Raw genomic sequence first — 20,787 nt, 5'->3', positions numbered from 1 at the left:
TTCATTTTAAACCATTTTTATTTGTATTTGTTTCAAGTTTGCCAAGTTTAAGGCCACTGTTGGATGTATATTACTTACCACTTACCAACATGCGGATAGCCAGAACATTTTGTTTCACCAACAATGGGCAAGCATTGTACCTTGTCTCACCTACAGAAATTCAGAGGATCACCTACAGTCAAGAAACATGTGAAAATCTGCAGGTAAAAAAATGAAATATATATTTATAAATATATAATTTGGAAAGCAGTCTTTGAAGAAACGCTCTTTTGATGGGTTAAAAGTCAATTTTTTCTTTAAAATGGGAAGCAGTTGAAAGCTATACTTGATTCAGAGATTGTTTTTGTCACATAAACCATGAGACATTACAAATCATGTCCAGTTTGCTTGTATCTAGAGGGTGTATGTTTTAGTTGGAAAACTGTATCTACATTTTTGCCTCTTTTTACTAATAAGCAGGGGTATATCTGCACTGGCCTCTTAATCTTGAGACAGGCAGAGCATTGTTCTATAACTAGCCTCGGATCAACCGCTATGGCTACTTCTTCGCCAACCAAGGTGTCCAAAGTAAGCCTATCTGATGCACTGTCACTTTTGATGAGGTTAGAAATTGGCAACTGAACATGAGAACAATAAGAAGGAGGTTGATCTCCCCCTCTGTGATGATCACATGGTAAATGGGGGTGACGTTGGTTCTGCCATGTAGACAACTGACCAGGCCAAATCGATTCACACAGCAAAAGCACCAAGGTCACTTTGGATTTTCCTGGAAACACCTGATTTTCCCCAACTTTTCTTAGCTCAGAGTAAACTTAAGCTCTGTGAAAGAAGTAGCTGTATGTCATCTGAATTGCGAACTTTGGGGTGAGTCTACCCCTTTTTTGCAGGTGTAGAGACAGCCAAGTAATTGGGTAATGAAGAGAAAGGGAAGCAAATTCTGCAATCTCTTGGTAGAAAGACAGGGTGTAAATTCTATAAATAAAGTCAAATTTCTACACTGACTAACATTTTGCAATTCATTTGCTCAGTCATTCTTCAGTGTATAATAAAACAATTATTTTAATATGGCTTCATAAATGTTTATTTTTCAGTGCAGTACAGAAATGTTACTATGAATTTTATTCTATACTTTAATCTCAGTCTCTCTCTATATATATATATTCAGTTAGGCTATCTTTTTAAGTTGTTTGAACAAGTGAAAAATTGAACTTTAGGGGCAACTTAAAATGTTAACCAAAGAAAGGTGACATCAAACTACTGTATGCATGGATTCTTTGAAAGATGAAAATATAAAGTTGTGGTTGCAGAATAGAGTTTTTGCCTTTTCTTGTAAAGGATAGATAGACTTTCTTTGATCAAGATGATTTTTTTTTCTTTGAAGGAAATGTTGGGTGAACTCTTCACACCAGTAGAAACACCAGAAGCACCAAATAGGGGATTCTTCAAAGGTCTGTTTGGAGGTGGTGCGCAATCGCTGGACCGAGAGGAACTTTGTAAGTTTGTAACATTCTTTTAAAAATAAATGTTCATATGTAGTGAAGTACTAGACAGAATTTATCAGAATAACCATAACACAGAATATGTTATACAGTCCTTTAACAAAGAGAATTTTTTGCATTAATCTGCACTGGGTTTTTTTCTTGAGAACCAGATTCCTGATGTAAATATTTGTTCAGTTATTCTTGGAAATAGTTTTGCCATATAAATACAGAATATATATAATTAGTGCATAATTTGAACTCAACAGCATGCTTGTTTTCTCAATTCTATAAAATCTTTTTTTAATAAATTGGATGTTAAACTTATGTGGAATTACTTGCTTACCTATTAAGAGAATTCATAATAATAATAATAATAATAATAATAATAATAATAATAATAATAATAATAATAACTCTGATATAGATCGCAGACTGCTGAGACTGATCCAGAATAATAATAATAATAATAATAATAATAATAATAATAATAATAATAATAACTTTATTCTTATACCCCGCCCCATCTCCCCAAAGGGACTCGGGGCGGCTTACATGGGGCCTTGCCCAGACACAACAATATAAAAGCAAAAAGCAAAACAATAAAACAAATTACTCAACAATAAAACATCAACATCGATAAAAACAGTCATAAAAGGTAAACATACAAAATAAAATGTTAAAACAAGAGATGAACTCACGGATCTGGGCCAAAGTGCAAAATCTGTCAAAGTCAGAGAGAGGTAGTTATACAGCTGACATAGTCAATAAAGTGCTAAATGTAATACTGAGAGGGCATACCAGTGGATCTATTGTTGAGAAGGCAGACAAATCGAACCTACAAGGATCAATCATCAAAGGCCTTTTGGAAGAGCCAGGTTTTCAGGCTCTTCCGGAAGGAGGGGAGGGTGGGGGTCTGCCTGATATCCCTGGGGAGCGAGTTCCAAAGCCGGGGGGGCACGACGGAGAAGACCCTCTCCCTCGTCCCCACCAACCGCGACTGCGAGGGTGGTGGAAGCGAGAGGAGGGCCTCCCCCAACGAGCAAAGATACACCCTTCATACACTCATAAACACCCTTCATTGTTTATAACCTTGACATTATAGACTTCTAAAAAGATAGATAAAAATAATTACTACATTTCATATGTTTATGTATGTGTCAAAAAATGTATGCCAGAAAACTGATTTTAAAAACCTGGACAGATTTACACAAGTAAGTGCAGCACCTCTGCCTATTGTGCTGCTTCTTACCTTTTGTGGTATTTTCTTGAAAAAAATTGTGGTGGCTGTGGCCTGCTATGTCTGTGGTGCACTGAGCAGAAGAGGTCAGGTCTCCTTTTAGACTCTCTGGGTGGGTTAAAATGTCATCTTAATCTGCTCTGGGAGAAACTGAAAAAGCCCAATCTCTTCTACTCTCCTCACCATGTTGGCCATCCTTTGGTACTGCTAGGCAGGAAGTTTAAAATAGGGTTTGGAGAACCTGGAAGATGCCACATTTCTCTGGGTGGGCTTATTTTCCATGTGTCAACTGGATAGACAGGAGTTCTTAATTCTTTTATCAGTTATAAACATTGACTCTCTTACCTTGCTTGTCAGGTTTTTTTAATTTCCTGCCTTACCACCTGGACAAAAAAATTCTTTAACTCATACTGAGACAGTGTTTACATAACATATTTTAAGTGCAATAGAGAAAAAATGGAATCGGCTTCTAAAAAGAGAAATGTAATATATGAAGACAGTGAAAACAGAAAAGCACTCCTACTTCCAGATAAAAAGAAAAAACAACCTACATTTCATTCAGTTATGGTAGTGATTTCACTGACCACTGGCCGGCGAGTTGTGGGTCTAGATTAAAATGATGATCGAATTGACCCTGTATCTGTTCTCCAGCATGTCTCGGGAAATAAAGGGGAGATATTACTGAAAATGATGTTTATTTGCTCCAATGGAATCAAGGTAGGGAGTGGAATAGCCTCCTTTCTTCAACCAAAAAAGAAAAAATGCAGATTAAAATAAAAATGATAATTAATGAAGAGTTAAAACAACTACCACAATCAAATCCTTTACCTACGTTGGAAACTGCCCTGAGTCCCTTCGGGGCAATAGAGCGGTATACAAATAAAAAAAATTTATTATTATTATTATTATTATTATTATTATTATTATTATTATTATTTATTACCGGGGCAAGTAAACCAGTTTCATCTGGTCAAACAGTGGCAGATCCCTATAGTTTAGACATGGTGATGTTGCTGATGGCTGCTTCAGGCCACCATATTAAAAATATCAGTTTGAACCAAGGGAGCAGAACTAGTGTGGGTAAATCTGAAGTTTTGATTGATAGTCTGGAATCAGTAATGCAACTGGAGCCCCCTGGTGGTGCAGTGGGTTAAACCTTTATGCCAGCAGGACTGCTGACCGAGAAGGTTAGCAGTTCGAATTTGGGGAGAGTGGGTGAGCTCCCTCTGTCAGCTCCCATAGAATGGTAAAACATCAAACATCTGGGCATCCTCTGGGCAACGTCCTTGAAGACGGCCAATTCTCTCACACCAGAAGCAATTTGCAGTTTCTCAAGTCGCTCCTGACAAGAAAAAAAAGTAATGTAGCTGCAGTAGTGGTAAACAGGTTCAGATGAGAATAAAATGTTAAGCCATTGAGCCTTCTCTGCTGATATATTTAAAAGCAGTAATGATGGGAACATGGCAACCATGGCAGTTCCCCTCTGGTTCTCTGCATCATTCTAATGTCAACATATTAGCATAATTTATCAGACAACAATGTTTCTTTGGGCACCTCTACACTGGCTTGAAACCAAGTTAGGAGGAATCAGTTTTGCTGCACTGCTGATTAGAGTGACAGGTCTGGAGCTCGTTTTGAGCTCAGGGCAGGGGTGGAGAGGCATGTCCTTGGGGTGCTTTTTGCCAGTCCCTCCAATCTGGAGTCTATAATGTGATTCAGCAGAGGTGGATGTGTCTCCTCATTTTGTGAAGCCAGCTTTGCCTTGAATTTGGGATACTCTGCTTCAGCATATTATTTGGGTAAACACAGACTTTCTAGGTACTTTTAAAAATGTACTTTAAACCTCAATGAGAGTTACAGCACAAATTGGTTGTTTATGTTTTGTGGCTGATGTTTTGAGTTATATTGGATTCTCATTATAATGTTAGTGTAGGTGGGCCTTATTGATCAATTAATGAATTATTCATTACAAATTCATCTTAAAAACATTATTCAACCAATTAACTTAAGTATTATTAATCAGAGTAGGGCCCAGTATTTGTTTTATATGTATCTCAAAAGCTATAGTCCATGAAGAGGGAGGCACAGTTATTAAAGACACCGAAAAAGCCTCATAAAGCTTCTGTTTTCGTTTTTAGAAATCTGACATTGGTACTATGTTTGCTTTGGACTCGGGATATTACAGCTTCCCTAAATGATAACAACAAAAATATGGAGGAAGTTGTAGGTAGGATTCAGGGATCTCTACAGTATGTTACAGATGCAAATCATGATTCTTGAACTTTTGCCACCAAAAATATTAGAACTGCCATGTTGTTCCCTATAGCTGTACCACTGATGTAAATCACAAAATAATTGGTATATGTGTCATTTGAATAATCTATATATATATATAAATGTACTGTCCACTTGTGGGACCAAGTTAACAACAAAACTACTGAGCGAAATCACACCAAATTTGGCCACAAAACCAATCACTACCCAATAATAATAATAATAATAACAACAACAACAACAACAACAACAACAACAACTTTATTTTTGTATGCCACCACCATCTTCCCGAAAGGACTCAGAGCGGCTTGCATGGGGACAAGCCCAATCAGTCACATTTACATCATAAAATATACAATTAAAACAAAAGTATCAAACTAAAAACAGATTAAACAAACCATGGTTAAAATAGCATAACTATAAAACATTAAAAAATTAACAGTCCACCTTTAGGAGGTCCAATCTAAGACATAATGGATGTTTAACAAACTCATTAAAGTTAGAACTGGTGTATATATCAAAATAAAATACATGAGGTAGGCAACACAGGTAGGGAAAATAGACCTGAGATGGAAAACAGCTGTAAGGTGACAGGGCAGATTTCAGTATGAATAGGGGCCAGGTTATAAGGACTTGTCTAATCGAATGTACGACAGAACATCCATGTTTTTAATTGCTTATGAAAGACAGCGAGGGTAGGTGCTAACCTAATCTCCCTGGGGAGGGAATTCCAGAGCCGGGGAGCCATCACAGAGAAGGCCCTGCCACGTCCGTCCCCCCAACCGCACTTGCGAAGGGGGAGGAAGCGAGAGAAGAGCCTCTCCAGAAGATCTTAGAGATTGCACAGGTTTGTAGGGAAAGATGCGGTCACCACAAAAAAAGGTCCAAAAATTCAAAAAAAAATAATAAAACAACACTATGCATTCTCACAGAATCACCTTCTCACTCCTCGCTCCGCCCCAGAGAACAGCCATGGCATCAATTCTTCCCTTCCCGGCCTTCCCCTGAGAGGAGCACGCCATCCTCCTCCTCTCATAACACGATCTTACTACAACCAGGCCTCAGTGGTGAAAAAAAGAGAGCCTACATTCAGCGGCTTCTTCGTTAGCCGCCTTTTTGTCCCCAAAAGAGATGACAACAAAAGAAAGTGAAGAGGCAGAGGCAGTCTGGCTTTCTTTCTTTCCCCCTCTCTGCTTGCTCCTCCTGCCTCCCAATTCAAGGTGGGATTACTGAGGGAAGAATGGAAGAAGTAACAGCGCATTCCGCTTCGAAATGGCTTTCTTTTCCCTTTCGCTTGCCTTCTTTCCTTTCGCCTTGCTGTCTTCCAGGCTCACCCAGGAAACGGGGCTCATAATAGCCAGCTCGCACACAAAACGCAACACACTTTTGTCTCTGTCTTTTTCTGTCTGTCTGTCTCTGCCGTTCCACACACACACACACACACAACCTGCCCTGGGTGCCCGAGGAAGAGGAGAGGAGCCTTGAAATGGTTTGGGCTGGAAACATGTAGAGGCACCCGTAGGAAGGGAGGCACAAGTGTTGAGACTCAGGAGTGCATTTTGAAAATGAATTTTAGGAAGGAATATATGTATGTATGACTGTTGAGGATACATGTGTCCATGTACCAATGTGTCTTCATTTGAACACTGTGTGTGTGTGTGTGTGTGTGTGTGTGTGTGTGTGTGTGTGTGTGAGAGAGAGAGAGAGAGAGAGAGAATGTGTGTGTGTGTGTGTGTGTGTGTGTGTGTAGTGTACATTGGGCATCCCTTATCCATATATACCTGTATGTATGTATGTATGTATGTATGTATGTGCATGTGTGTATATATATTCTCTCTCACACACAAACACAATCCAATGCACACACAGACACACACATATATCCATACACATATACACATGCATACATGGGACAATTTCGGATTGTGTATGTGGGTAAGAGAGAATATATATATATAGTTTGCTGTGAGTTTTCCAGGCTGTATGGCCCTGTTCATATATATACACACGCACATCTACTGCTGTATATGGATAAGGGTTGCTCAACATACACCATATATAGGTGTGGAATATATACATAAATACATACATGGCATATATATATATATATAGGCAAGCTTGAATACCAGTGAATAGCCTTGCAGCATCAAAACCTAGCTGGATAGGCCTACCGGAAGATATAGATCTTCACATGTGTCTTAAATTCCGACAGCTGATCTAACCGTTGGAGCTCTACCGGCAGGTTGTTCCACAGTCATGGGGCAGCTGATGAAAAGGTCCTCTGAGTGACAAACAGTTACTCTTTGGTTAAATGACAGTTACTCTTTGGTGGACTAAACACTCCCTTTGAGGGCTTTTTCAATCCATGGAAAAAAAATACAACCCCCCTCTACTCCATAATATGTAGGCAGGAAAATGGTGGATATGGTAGTAAGGGGCAGCTGGTCCCCTATAACAGCACTAGTGCTTTTGCCTCTCTGCAGAATAGATGAGTCTATGGCAGTGATTCCCAAAGTGGGTGCTACCGCCCCCCGGTGGGCGCTGGAGTGATCCGGGGGGGGGGTGATGGCACCTATTAGGACATGGGGCGGGGCCAGAGGAGGGGAGGGGCCTCTTCTCAAATGCCGGAGACAGGGCTGAGCACCTGAGGCGCCTGTTAGGACACACAGGGGGCGGAGCTAGATGAGTGGGCGTGGCTTCTTCCCAAGAGCCCAAGACAGGGCTGAGAATATATACCTCTCCTGAGGCGCTTGTTGGGACACAGAGGGCGGAGCTAGGGAAGGGGACGGGGCCTCCTTCCAAGAGCCCGAGACAGGGCTGAGCCTCTATACTTCTCCTGAGAGGCCTTTTAGGACTAAAGGGTGGGGCTGGGGTGGGGGCGGGGCCTCTTTCCAAGAGCACGAGACAGGACTGAGCCTCTGTATACCTCCCTTGAGGTGCTTGTTAAAACATGGGGGCGGGGTATAGAGGTTCAGCCCCGTCAGGCATTTGGGAAGAGGCCCTGCCCCCTCCTCTAGCCCTGCCCCCTGGTTCCTGGCAGGTACCGCAGGACAGGGATAGAAGCTCAGCCCTGTCTCAGAGCTCGTAACTCCACCCATCCCAGTCCTGGCCACAACCCACCTCCCCCTCCCAGCCCTGTATCTTGGCTCAGCCCCACCCTCTTGAGCAGGAGCCACACCCACCCCTCTAAGCCATGCCCCCCCCTTCCAATGGGTGCTGAGTCATATTTTTTCTGGAAAGGGGGCGGCAGGCCAAATAAGTTTGGGAACCACTGGTCTATGGTGAGTTCCATGTACCCACAATGGATCTCTAGGTCATATCAAAATCCCTAATTTAGGTCCTAAAAGCTTCTCTCAACTTGGACATGAGGTTGACTTATACACAAGTGTATGCATTAACTTTTAAAAGCCTAAAAATAGATGTACATGCAGAAAAAAATATCAATCAGGCTACATTCCGATCCACACTTCCCTAGAAGTAAACCCCATTGAATTAATTGGGGCTTGGCATGCAAATATTTTCTATAATTCAGGGCAACAGAACAATAGTCTAATAAAAGATAAATGTCTTTAATAAATGATTGAAAATCATGAGAGTGAAGTGAACTTCCCAGAAAGAAATTGAAAATAATCTGAATGTACCAATGTAATCCAATTGATTTTAAATATTAATATATACAGAAAATCATGCTGTTAATCTTTACATAGGTAAGTGCCAAAGTGTCACGACCCAGGCTGCAGAGCACCAATAACCATACACAGAGGCCAGAATCTAACTAATATCTTTATTGAAGGAATATATAAAGTTAATAAGAACAAGTGTAGAAAATAGTCCAGAAATAGACCTTTCAGGAAAGGTCAGAAATAGTCCAAAAAAGCAATGTCCAATAGGAAATATTAAGGTCCAAAGTTGTAATCCAATAACCGAAACACTCACTTTGCCAAGCAAAGTGAGGGGAGATGACAAGGTCCTTTAGTCCATAAAACTTGAGCGTGGCTAGGAAATAACTTGATACTTGAAACAAGGCTTGAACGTGGAACAAGGTAACTAGGAACAAGAACAAGGTCCGTGGGATAACTTGGTAAAATCCGTGAACAAGGCAAGGATTGATCCTGGGAAACAAGGCAAGGTCCGCAGATAAACAAAGGCTGGGAAGCAAGGCGAAGGCTGGATAGCAAGGCAAGGCTTGGGCAGGAGCGAGGCTTGAATCGGAGCGCGCTGTCCAGACACAACTCGCTCCGTAGGCTGACGAATTGACTCCGCGAAGTTACTACGCGGGCAAAACACCTATATAGAGTCTAACTTTCTCACCGAAGCCGTTCTCTGGGAAACAGAAACGAAAGCTAAACTCCGAGACCAGATGTTAAACTCCTTAAAGATTCTCACGAGAAACAGTCTTAATTGGCAACATTCTTAGCTGCTATCCTCGCACTCCTGCGCGAAGCTGATTCCAAACTTCTCTGTTGTTTACAAAACTCCCGGCGCAAGAACACGGGAGAAGTAGGCTCTGGGGTTGTTTGACATACTTCTGGGACACAACTTTCTTGCAGGTGCAAGGTTCCCAGATCTGCCTGGGGAAGATCTGGCTGAGAGGAATCCAGTTCAGACTGGGAAGGTAAAAAACCCAAGTTCTCATCTTCATCAGGGATTACAATGTCCTGAGCAGGACTACAAGGCCCATGGGTCATCACACAAAGTCCAACATTTTTCTAAAATCATTAAAAGAATGGAACTTGAATAGGGGGCTAAACGCATATAAATTCAGCTATTTTGCACCTTATCTCTTGTCCCATCCCATCCTATCAGGGCCGTAGCCAGAAAAAAATTTCGGGAGGGGTTTTGAAAATTTGGGGGGGGGGGTTGAACCCCTAGCACATACCCCTCCCCGCTACAAACCTGTCAATATCTGCTTGAGATAGTGCCTGGAGGGACTCTTAATGTTTTGCATCTCATAGACTTAGCATGGGGATTTGGTTAACCAGTTAAAATTCATGAGTAAACGAGATTTTTTTTATAACTTGAAAAATTTCGGGGGGGGGGTTGAACCCCTAACCCCCCCCCCCCCCCCCGCTACAGGCCTGCATCCTATCCCTTGTCCAGCCGCATTATTAAACAGTCTAGCTATTATGCACTTTAATCTGACCCCCCCCCCCCCCATTCTATCCATCAGTGGTGAAGTTGTTTTTATGACTTTTCTTTATCCTGCTTTTATGGTTTTATATGTACAATTGTGCTTGAATCTGTTTTATTTGATTGTATACTGTTATTGTTATTTTATTGTTTTGTTTCATATTTTAACAAGTTTACACCTTGTTTTCTTTTGGGCTTGGCCCCATGTTAGCCGCCCCGAGTCCCTTCGGGGAGATGGTGGCGGGATACAAAAATAAAGTATTATTATATATTATTATTGTTGTTGTTGTTGTTGTTGTTGTTGTTGTTGTTGTGAAACTTAACACTGTTGTCTAAAAATTGCTCTGCATTCTATATCCTATCTATAAATGCATATTTTATTACAGCATAACGAGTTTGTCCTTTTAGTATTAGCTGCCTTCTGGAAAAATCCAAAAGGGAAACATCAGAGGATATGTTATTTCCATTTCTGCCATCTGTCCACTTGACTTGTTACTGTATTAACTCTAGAAAGATATAAAACATTTGTTCCTTGTTTCTTTCTTTGACATGACTAGTTGGAGAATCTGCAGCTGGGAAGGCATCAAGAAGTCTTGCTCAGCATATTCCTGGTCCTGGTGGTATAGAAGGAGTCAAAGGAGCCGCATCTGGAATAGTCTGTGAATTGGCAAGAGCCAGAATAGCATTAGATGAAAGAGGACAGAAGCTAGGAGAATTAGAAGAACGAACAGCAGCTATGTTAGCCAGTGCAGATTCTTTCTCAAAGCATGCGCATGAGGTAAGCTGTCAACATGGTTGTATATTTTTTAAAGAATCAAATCTCCTCCTTCACTCAGTGGGACTATTTAGATCCCACAGTAAACTAGAGTTTCACAGTACACTTGGCTTACTGTGAGTGGTATGTTGGTTCTCATTGCTTATTGATTTCAGCTTACTGCAAATGTATACAAATCCAGACTGGAGCTATATTTCTGGCTTTTCCCCCCATAATAAGTCAGAGTAGTGGGTGGGAAGAACTAAAGGACCGTCTTTCATTGCACAGTAGTCACACTTTTTATCTCTTTGTGCCAAAAAAAGAGGGTGTGACTATTACATGGTGAAAAATGCCTATGAACCGTAATAAATGTTGTTGGTGGTGATGGTGAAAAAAGCCATGCCAATTTTATGTCCAGGCATCCCTTTCAACTATGGCACTTCATTCATCCGCCTGCTCATGCACCTACTCCCAATAATAATAATAATAATAATAATAATAATAATAATAATAATAATAATAATAATAATAATAATATCATTTCTTACCTGCCTTTCCTTGAAGTGGGGTATAGCATAGTTAAAATACATAATCATAAAATATTGTAAAATTTATATCTTAAAATGTATTTCTATGAAATACATAGAACAAAGATTAAAATACAGTAAACACAGGACAGTTCATAGTTAAAAATTGACTGGGTATGCCTGTCGGAAGAGATAGTTCTTCAATTGTCGCTTAAATTCCGACAGCTGATTTAGCTGGCAGATCTCTTCTGGCAGATCGTTCCACAATCCTGAATCAGCCAATGAAAAGGTCCTCTGGGTGATGGTCGCCAATTGGATTCTCGCTGGCTGAGGTAGTTTCCAGGGCAGATTGTACGGGAGAAGGCCCACCCCCTTTCAGTTACAGTGCATCATTCACTAATCTGTCTGCCTGCCCACACACACCTCTTTCAGGTGCACAGGTTAGTGAAGCCCTGTAGCTGAAAGAGGGCAGATGGGCGGGCAAAGCTATTTTTTGTATAGTGCCTCTTCCAGCAATACACTGGGGCAGTTAATCAAGACGCTCCTATAATGCAAGGATAGCAAAAATAATGGTTTGAGGAACCAAAAGCAGCGGTGCGATTATTACATGGCGGCAACTGTTAGACAGTGAAATAGTTCTGTGGCTTATCAGGAGAGAGGCCGAATAGGGAGAACCTCCCAGGTTTACATATTACACTAAACAAGCCATAGGCCAAAAGGCTGAAGGTGTTTAATAAAAACCACTCCTATTGCAAGAGTGAGCAGGATCCAGCTCACTATCTTCTTCATGAGAAACTGGAATCCCTGCTCACTGTGATGTTCAGACCAAGGTCCTGGCTATAAAGAGTATTCCCTGGTCACCTGGACCTTTCTTTTTTTACTTGATTTGTCATCCTTACTGACAAGCTTCTGATCACTAACATGAGAGTGCTACATTGTCACAAGCAAATAGGAAAAATCTTTATTCATGCACAACTGAATCAGTTTGCTCAAGAATACATAATCTTCTTAGTCATATAGTCACTTTATTTTACAGTGATGTTTACCCCTTTGCCTTAGAAATCTACCTATCTGTGTGAGATATTTCAGAGTTACAAAACCATTGTGTAGTGTACCATATAAAATGTGAACGGCTTAATTGCCCAATAGAGTTCTAGCTGAAACTTCTGAGTCACTTCAACAGTGGCTTATCAGTTGTTGTTCTTATTATTTTTGCCTAAACTAATGAATTGTACTTTGAACTCTCATATATGCATTAATATGTTGTGGTCTTTTATTTTGTAGATGATGTTGAAATGCAAAGATAAGAAGTGGTACCAGTTCTGACAACACCTTTTCAAATACATCTATATAACTTTACCTTGAAGAAAAACCTCCTTTTCATCAACTTCTGCAGGACCAGCGAACTGGAAGGTTGTCAGCCAATGGTTACTGATATTTCCTAGCACAAATTACACACTGTTTACCTCAGTCGTACAGCTTTAACTGAGGATAGTTATATTTAAAGCTGACACCCACATAGTGTGTGCGTGTGTGTGTCTTACCTGTGGGCTGACTGAGAGCTTGGGAACAGAACTGATAAAGAGAACACATGGACAGGAAAAAAAGAAAAGTAGGTATCAGAAAAGCAGGGGCAATGCAGGATCTATCCTGTGTTAATATTTCATATGCCAAAAGTTTTTGTGCTATTGTTGTTGCTGCCAGTGTTTCAACCTCATATAGGAGGCTGCAATAAATCAGGGGTCCAAGAGCTAGAATAAAGCTGTTCAACATACAGGACTACTAGTAACTGATCTACATCTTCCCTCCTTAGAGCACGTCATAATAGCTATTACTGGAAATGACTTACTCTGCTGCCAACTCTGTGATCTGATAAACTGGAAGTACGTTGGCCCCATCCTGAGTCTATACATAGTTAACATGCACATAGTTTCTTCTTGGACCCCTGATCTAATATTCTTGTATTTGTATTATCATACTGTTGCTGTATTCAGGTTTCATGATAAGGCATGGTTTATCATGATGAGAATGAGCCACAGTAAGTCTTGAGCTTGTGCTTTTTCCCTCTCCCACCTATGGCAATGAGGAGCTTAAAGGCATTCACTGCAGTTTGGTTTGTCAGTGGGATTTCATTGGTTCTGTTTTGATTTTGGTACTAATTTCAATTTGCCATTTTTTCCAAAGCCAGCCACCATGTTTAATATTAATTAATCTAACCCTGATTTATTTGAAACACATCTTCATAATTCATAATTTGAAAGTGGTTTATTTGAACACCACATAGTTAGATTTAACTGGACATAGTGCAAAAGTGCAGTTAATTACCAGTAAATGTTCCCATTACTGTACAAATAGCAGAGAGAGGAAGAGGGAGCATATGAGCCCCAAACTGTACTGTAGCTTATTCCTGCCATAATAAACTTTGTTTATTCTGATGACTGAAAGCAGCCAATGTTAAATGGAAAACAAAAGTATAAGTTACTTTTGCATTGTAAAAAAAATGTACAAGTGATTGAACTGCACATCATGCTGGAAGTTTTCATTTGTATTATGGCTGTTTAGTGTGAAAAGTTAAAAAAAAAGTCTGTTATAATGAGAAAAACATTTATCATATTCCAACCACCTATATTTTTTTATTTTCCTGAAAATATTGTTGGGTCAATTTATAAAATATTTTTAAATGACTATGAGTTAATTCATGCTGTACATATTCTTTTGTGTGTTTAACAGAATGTATTTGTTCAAGCACTCAAGAACTATCAGATATGTAGCCAGCTTATGTACCCAATTAAAATTGAATTCCCAGGTGGAATGGTCTTGAGTTCAAGTGGTGTTGGACTCTGAGATACAACTTGATAATAATAGCAATCATTTGTTATCAATTGTGTTAAATGACAGTAACTTCAGAAATGTTTCAAATATATTTAGAAGTCAAAATTGTATCAGGAAAAAGGTTGTCTCCAGAATCTGGTGCATATTTACTTGGAAGAAAGTTCTATTGGTTTAAATGGATTTTTTTCCAAGTGTCTTTTACTGCACAAATTACAGAATAATACTCAAATCATGGTGAAGTGTCCCCCCCCCAAAGAGATCAGTACTAAAAACAAAATGTTGACTTTGATGTTTTACTGATTCAGCAACTCAGAGATTCCTAGGTAGATTTATGAGAGAAGGGATTTAAGATGTGCCAAACTGAAGCAGTATATTTTTAGCGAATAAAGGCTGCATCAAAGCCATAATGTAAGAAGAATAAAAAGGATTTATTTTTAAAAAACTTAAAAGATAGGCATCTTTGTCATGTTGAAAGCTGGAAAATGTGATTAATCTGTGATCATTTTCATAGAGCCTTAACTAGTTTAGGCTTTATATTTAAGCAAGTGCCAGTGTGTGGCTAGGAAAAGTTTAAGATTGATTTTCCTGAACTTGATTGTACTGTGTATGTGTTGAATGGATTTCTTGACTTGTATGTGATAAACATAGACTGCAGAACAATTTTTTCTGTTGTGTTTTCAGCAGTGGTATACAAATTTGCTTTTGCTCGAAACATTACTTTACACTGTGTATGGTGCCATTCAGATTGAAAAAGTAACTGATTGGCTTTGCACAGCTTGATATTTTAAATCAGTAAGACTTACTTCTAAATGAATCTAATTTAAACTCCTTCAGCTGAATGCAGTTAAGTTCCTAAAGCAGCCAGGTTTCAAGCAGAAGTCACTTGGGGGCAGTAAAGATAGACTTGACCAGTGGAAGGGATATTTCAATTATCATTTGAGGACAACAGATAGTTCACATATATACATTAACTTGCAGTGCAGTTTTTAGTAGGTTACTACTAAATTGATCTGATTAATCCATCTGGAAGCAAATTCAGGTGTTTCCACAACCTTATAATGCCTTGAGCTTGTAGAAGTAATTCTGTGGCAGGAAGCATTTGAATTGAGCCTGCACCAATTTGATTAGAAACAGCAGTTACTTTTTAAAAATATTTTTTTCTTTTATGCCCTTAAAATCATATAAAAATATTTCTGGTAAATTATTTGAGTTGTAGTTCTTTATATGAATACATTGGATGAGCTCCATAAACCAAATATTAAGAAAATGATCAGTGATGTCGACATTAAATGACCAACATTAATATCTGTTAATTGTGGCATCTGGTCTTTGTGCGTTAATTAATTCAATTTTCCAGTGCTAATGTTTCTTTTGTGTACAAATTGCATTGTCCAACCAAAAGCAAGAATCTTCAGGCTATGCTGATTTCCAATAGAGATGCATAAATATATGCTATAAAACAGTATCCTATTGATTTCTCAGTGCTTATATTTGGCTGAATTACTTGACAACAGAATAATTATATCCAGTAAACTGTATTAATTGTGGCTGGTTTTCCCTTTTACACTGAGCTAAATATTAAGTGGAATAGATACTTTGTTCACTCAAGAAAATGGCCAAAATAAGAGAATTCTATGGTAAATTAATAGTCCTTGCTGTAAAACTATGGAAATGATATGTTTCTGTTGGTTACGCCTCAATTTTGAGATAAAAGACATTGAGCTCTGGCTATCTGGACACCAAGTATTTGACAAACAACAGATGGGAAAAAAATTTCACCTTCTATAATATTATGATAAAGGATAATAACTGAATAACACTGGCCAGCACACATTTTGGTGCCTGAAATGTTAGACCTGTTTCGGGTAAATTTGACCTACTGATTCCAAAAATGGCACAAGTTTCCTCTATCTGCTTTAGTTTTTGAGATACAGAACATATGCCATCTACCAGTTGCCATTTGCTTGCCCAAAGAAAACTATGATAACCATATCTAAGAAACTAGAGCGGACACCAAGAAATTGTTATTTTTTGTTTGGCTGTGTAATTTTAAGAAACAGTAAAGAAAACAAAGAACAAGGAAGTCCATGGAAGCCCAAATGATTTGTCATTAACATATGTTTCAATTTGCACTTATTCTCACATTTTGTATTATAAATCAGTAATTTGGCTAGAAAATATCTGAAGACATTGGGTTTCGTGAATAATTGTGACATTTTTCCAGTTCTGTCAATTTGCAGTGTCAATCTAACTGGAGTAAGAGGCAATTGTTTTTGTAGGACAATTTATTTTGTATAACTCCTTTCATGTAGTTTTGCGGAAAATTGCCTTCATCAACTTGGGTTGGCATTTCATTCTGTGTTTAAGAAACCTATAATAAGAATAAGAATGTGTGGAGACTATAGCTTTTAGAAACAGTTGTGTAAGCGCTTATGTAATGTATATGTTCTTTTTGGAGGCCTCCTGTAATTCTTGGTCAAATTGGTTTTGGATGTTTTTCATAGTGATGTGCTGAATATTCTCAGGGTTTGGATTTTTACATAAAACGGGATTTTGGGAGTGGCTGAAATATAAGAGAGGAAGATACCCCAGATTTGGCTGGAACTTTAAACAAAACTACTGGGTATGAGTTTTTGGTTCCTAGGTGTTTCCCCTCTACCCTACACAGACAATTTCATTGTTTCTAAAGAATACTATTTTAATAGTGCTGAAGCAGCAGTTAATAGGGATTGTGAGCATATTTTTAAATTTACTATGGAAGGAAGAATTGAAATACTGAAGTTGTGGATGTCGAGGTGATAAGGGTTGAAACCATGAATGGGTTTGCCTGTTTTTTGGGCCTCTGTTTATGAAAACAGGAAGATGGGGGAGCATGCTTTGTAGTGGGAGAGAACATTCCCAAAACAAGACCTCTCTTTTTGGTTGTTTATTTTCCCCTTGCACTTTTATTTTTGTACTCGGAAAGCCAGAATCATATACCAGTAACATTATCAGTACTGCTGCAATAGATATCATCATCCTGATGAACTGTTATTGATACTTCTTGGCTGATGACATTATCCTCTCCCACTTAAATCCCTAGAGTGCTTTTTAAAATGTATTGAAATGTGGAGTTTACATTAAGTTTTTGTTTCAGCCTCTTTAAAATACAAGGAAGTGCAGACTCTGTTGGGGAATAACTAGGTCAGAGGGAGCAGGTGAAATTAGGAACTCCCCAAACAGAACAGACTCTGTGCCAGCACGGATCCTCCTTCAGTGACATTTGTACAATTATCAAGCTGCTGATCCTGGGTCAAGGCTCATTCCCTGATAACAGGGCCAAGCTGTTGCCATTACTTCAGAGGGAGCGGGGGGGGGGGGGGGAAGCATCTATACAAAGCCTAGGTGAACTATTTTTTTATATTGATGAAATGCAAACAAAGTGCTGCTACTTGTCTTTATGTAATGTTATCATGTTTAATTATAACAAACTGAAGACACGTTTCTTTAGTTAGAAAACTGCCAAATTGTAACTTCTGAATGTTACTTCATGTAAATATTTTGTGTATTTCAAGCAAGTCTGAAAGTGTGACACCGTTAGCATACCTTATAGCACATTAGGTATAAAGTAACTAAGCTGATTTCCATCTGTTATCTTTGTATGGTTTTATTATACATACAGTGTTGACAATACTGTATTAGAAAGCTATAGCCAAAGGAGATTTTTTTTCAATGCAGCAACTTTTCCTTTTTGCTTTCCATAGCACTGATCTAATCTGAACTGTAAACTTAAATTTCTTTTCCCTGCACTTTAAGTAAGGCAAGCTTGAGTATTTTATCATTTTGAACATTAGTTTAAAATTGATTTTGCTGTATATAATATAGTTTAGAAAGTTCCTTTTAGCAAACCCCCTATCTGTACACGAAGAGCTGTGCATCCTTGTGGACAGGAACTTCCCTGTGAAGATGTGGCCCTGTATCTTCCATTGAAATAATCAAACAAGTAAAAAAAAAAATACAGGAGCTCTGCATGTCTTTGGTAGAATTCCATTGTCAGAATCAAACTGCTGGATCAGGAAGATTCGTTATAAAATAAATGATTCTTAGCATTTTCTTTAAAAATTGAATTAGTTAAACACTTTCAGATTTGTTTACTGAGCACCCAAACTTGTAACGTTGTCCACACTAAGATGCAGTTTGGTTCTATGGAAATGAATGAGAGCTATGGCTGGATTTACAGCCACAACGTTCACCTATTTATTCATAATGATATAAGAATATAGTTTATTATCAAATCGAGTGTGTATATGTAAACTCTTGTTTTAAACAAAGTTTGTGTTTCATTTGTCAAAGACCTTAAATGTATATAATAAAAATAGTCTCAAATCAAGATAATAATAAATTATCCCATTGTGATTGATTAGAGATATTCTACAGTAACAAAAGCAGCTCCCTGGTTTAATCTATGCTAAAAACAAAAAGTACACACTATCTAAATTACATAATGGTTTGTAATAGCTACAGTTTGTTGATAGGCATTTATTCTTTTCATAAGTATATACAAAATTCAACATTTTCAGATATTTTCAGCCTTTGCGAATATATTCCCCAAAACTAAAAGTGAATGCCATGTAATTTTTTTTGTCAGTGACAGCTTGCTTTTTGTATTTTGCGGTTCTGGTTTTTGCATATTTTATATTCATTATTACATGTCCTCAGAATGTTTGGGTTTTTTGTGTGTGTGGCTGATGAACCATCTTATTTGTTAGTGTTCAGATGCAGAGGGATGAGACCATGACTGCACTTACAATGTAGTTACGTGCCCTCCAGCTGAAAACGACTCATTTTCACAGTGATTACTGTGCAAATTCTTACTGTACAAATTCTCAGTGGCATTTGTTCCCACATCTTAACTATTTATTTGTGAAGTTATATCATTTTTATTTCCTTGTAAGCAATAGTGTTGTTGCTGATGAAAGAAAATAAAGATCCTGTTGAATGAATGTTATATTTGGGGCTGCTGGCAGGGAAGCAACTAGATTTCCAGTACATGTGAATTACCTAATTTTAAACATCGTTTTATATGTATTCTGAACAGAAGCAAGAAAAATAAGTGGATACTGTTATATATTCCTCATTTATTTTGATCCCATTTACAACTATAATTTTTGATTGTCAAATTAATTTCCGGTCTAGATTTCATTATAGAAAAAAATCAATAATACAACTAAGTCAGTGACAGCAATTTTTGATAAAGCAGTCAGAAACTGGTCTTTCTAAACCTTAAGCAACTGTAGTATTTATCTTCTTCACCACTACACACTCTTTTTTAAAAAAAGAAAGCATATTTACCCAATTCTGATTCATGGAATAAAATCATGGTGCCATCCATGAAGCTACTATGATACTGGATAATGCAAAATAGAGAAGCTGTTGAGTGTTAACTCCCTTTTTAAAAAAATAAAAGTGTAAATAAAGCATACTTACATTATGTGAACACACACACCACTATCCATATTGGTTAGGCCTGGGAGGAACATGCTTTCTGGTTATGCTGTTTCATTCTGCGAGCACCATTTAGGGGGGCGGAAATGAAGAACATGGGTAAATATTTCAAACATTTCTCACCGGGGAAGCATGCTTGATATTCTAGCTTTATATATATCCTAGTCCCTGTACATTGTGTCCTTTTCATTTTTATTTTACTCCTCACTGCCACTTGTTAATTTTAGTCTTGCAGAGCCCCACTATGTGTTCTGAAGATGAAACTGGGAAATGCATCTTAGGATAGGGTTGCAAATTCATCTGTCTACAAATATAGTTTCGTATGAACTGCAAACCATACTGTTACAAATGGAAATGTTAGATTGCATAGTTATTTTACTTAATGTACTTGATCCTAAATTATGTCATAACATTAAAATTAAGTATGGGATATTTTTGTAAATAAAAATACCTGTGCTGCTGGTATTTTAAAAAAATGTACTATACGTTCATGTTTCAGAAAAAAAAATGTTCATATGTGTATATGAATGTGTCATTATGCTGAAGGGCTCTGACTGGGCAAAATAAACTATTCAAATCTCTCCTGAAATAAAACAGATCTATTTTTTTCATATATCTCCTTCCCTCTAAATTTGGACTATGAAGCCTAAGTAAAAACCCTAAAGGCATCAGATTCTGTCTTCTCTTGGAATCTAAGCGGAGTAAGCCCTGGCAAATATTGGGATGGCAGATCACCAAGAAATACCCGGAGTTGTACCCTGTATTTCAGAGGAAGGAACAAGCAGAACCACCACTATTTCTTGCCTAAGCAAAATTCTATGGAAAATTAATGGTGTCACACCATTAAGTCAACAAGCAACTTGACGGGACGTCCATTCACAAATGTCTGTTGCTGATATGCCTTTCTTAGTGCTTTAAAAAACATAAAATGTGTCTCCAAGATTTACTGTATGTCCTACTGTATTTAATCTATATATTTTAAAGATCTGTTCACTTTTTGCTTTTGATGATTTAACACAGTGAAATTACAACAGATTCTGTTGTAATGAGAGCGGTGATGGTCAGGGG

General features: G+C 38.2%; 1 protein-coding gene across 6 annotated transcripts in view; it reads left to right on the top strand.

Annotated features, from left to right (window-relative positions):
- Positions 1-20,300, top strand: part of stxbp5 (syntaxin binding protein 5) — a 175,714-nt gene extending 155,414 nt beyond the window's left edge. For all 6 annotated transcript variants that reach the window (XM_008123013.3, XM_003215725.4, XM_003215724.4 and 3 more), the window contains 4 exons: positions 38-203; positions 1,382-1,493; positions 10,680-10,900; positions 12,688-20,300. In XM_008123013.3, coding sequence (XP_008121220.2) covers positions 38-203; positions 1,382-1,493; positions 10,680-10,900; positions 12,688-12,729 — 541 coding nt within the window. In that variant the 3' untranslated portion in view covers positions 12,730-20,300. The remainder of the gene's footprint in view (positions 1-37; positions 204-1,381; positions 1,494-10,679; positions 10,901-12,687) is intronic.
- The last annotated feature ends 487 nt before the right edge of the window (positions 20,301-20,787 follow it).

The sequence above is a fragment of the Anolis carolinensis genome, chromosome 1 (assembly GCF_035594765.1).
Source record: "Anolis carolinensis isolate JA03-04 chromosome 1, rAnoCar3.1.pri, whole genome shotgun sequence".
Taxonomy (NCBI): Eukaryota; Metazoa; Chordata; class Lepidosauria; order Squamata; family Dactyloidae; genus Anolis; species Anolis carolinensis.
The sequence above is the reverse complement of the archived record's forward strand: the minus strand, read 5'-3'. Positions and strand labels throughout refer to the sequence as shown.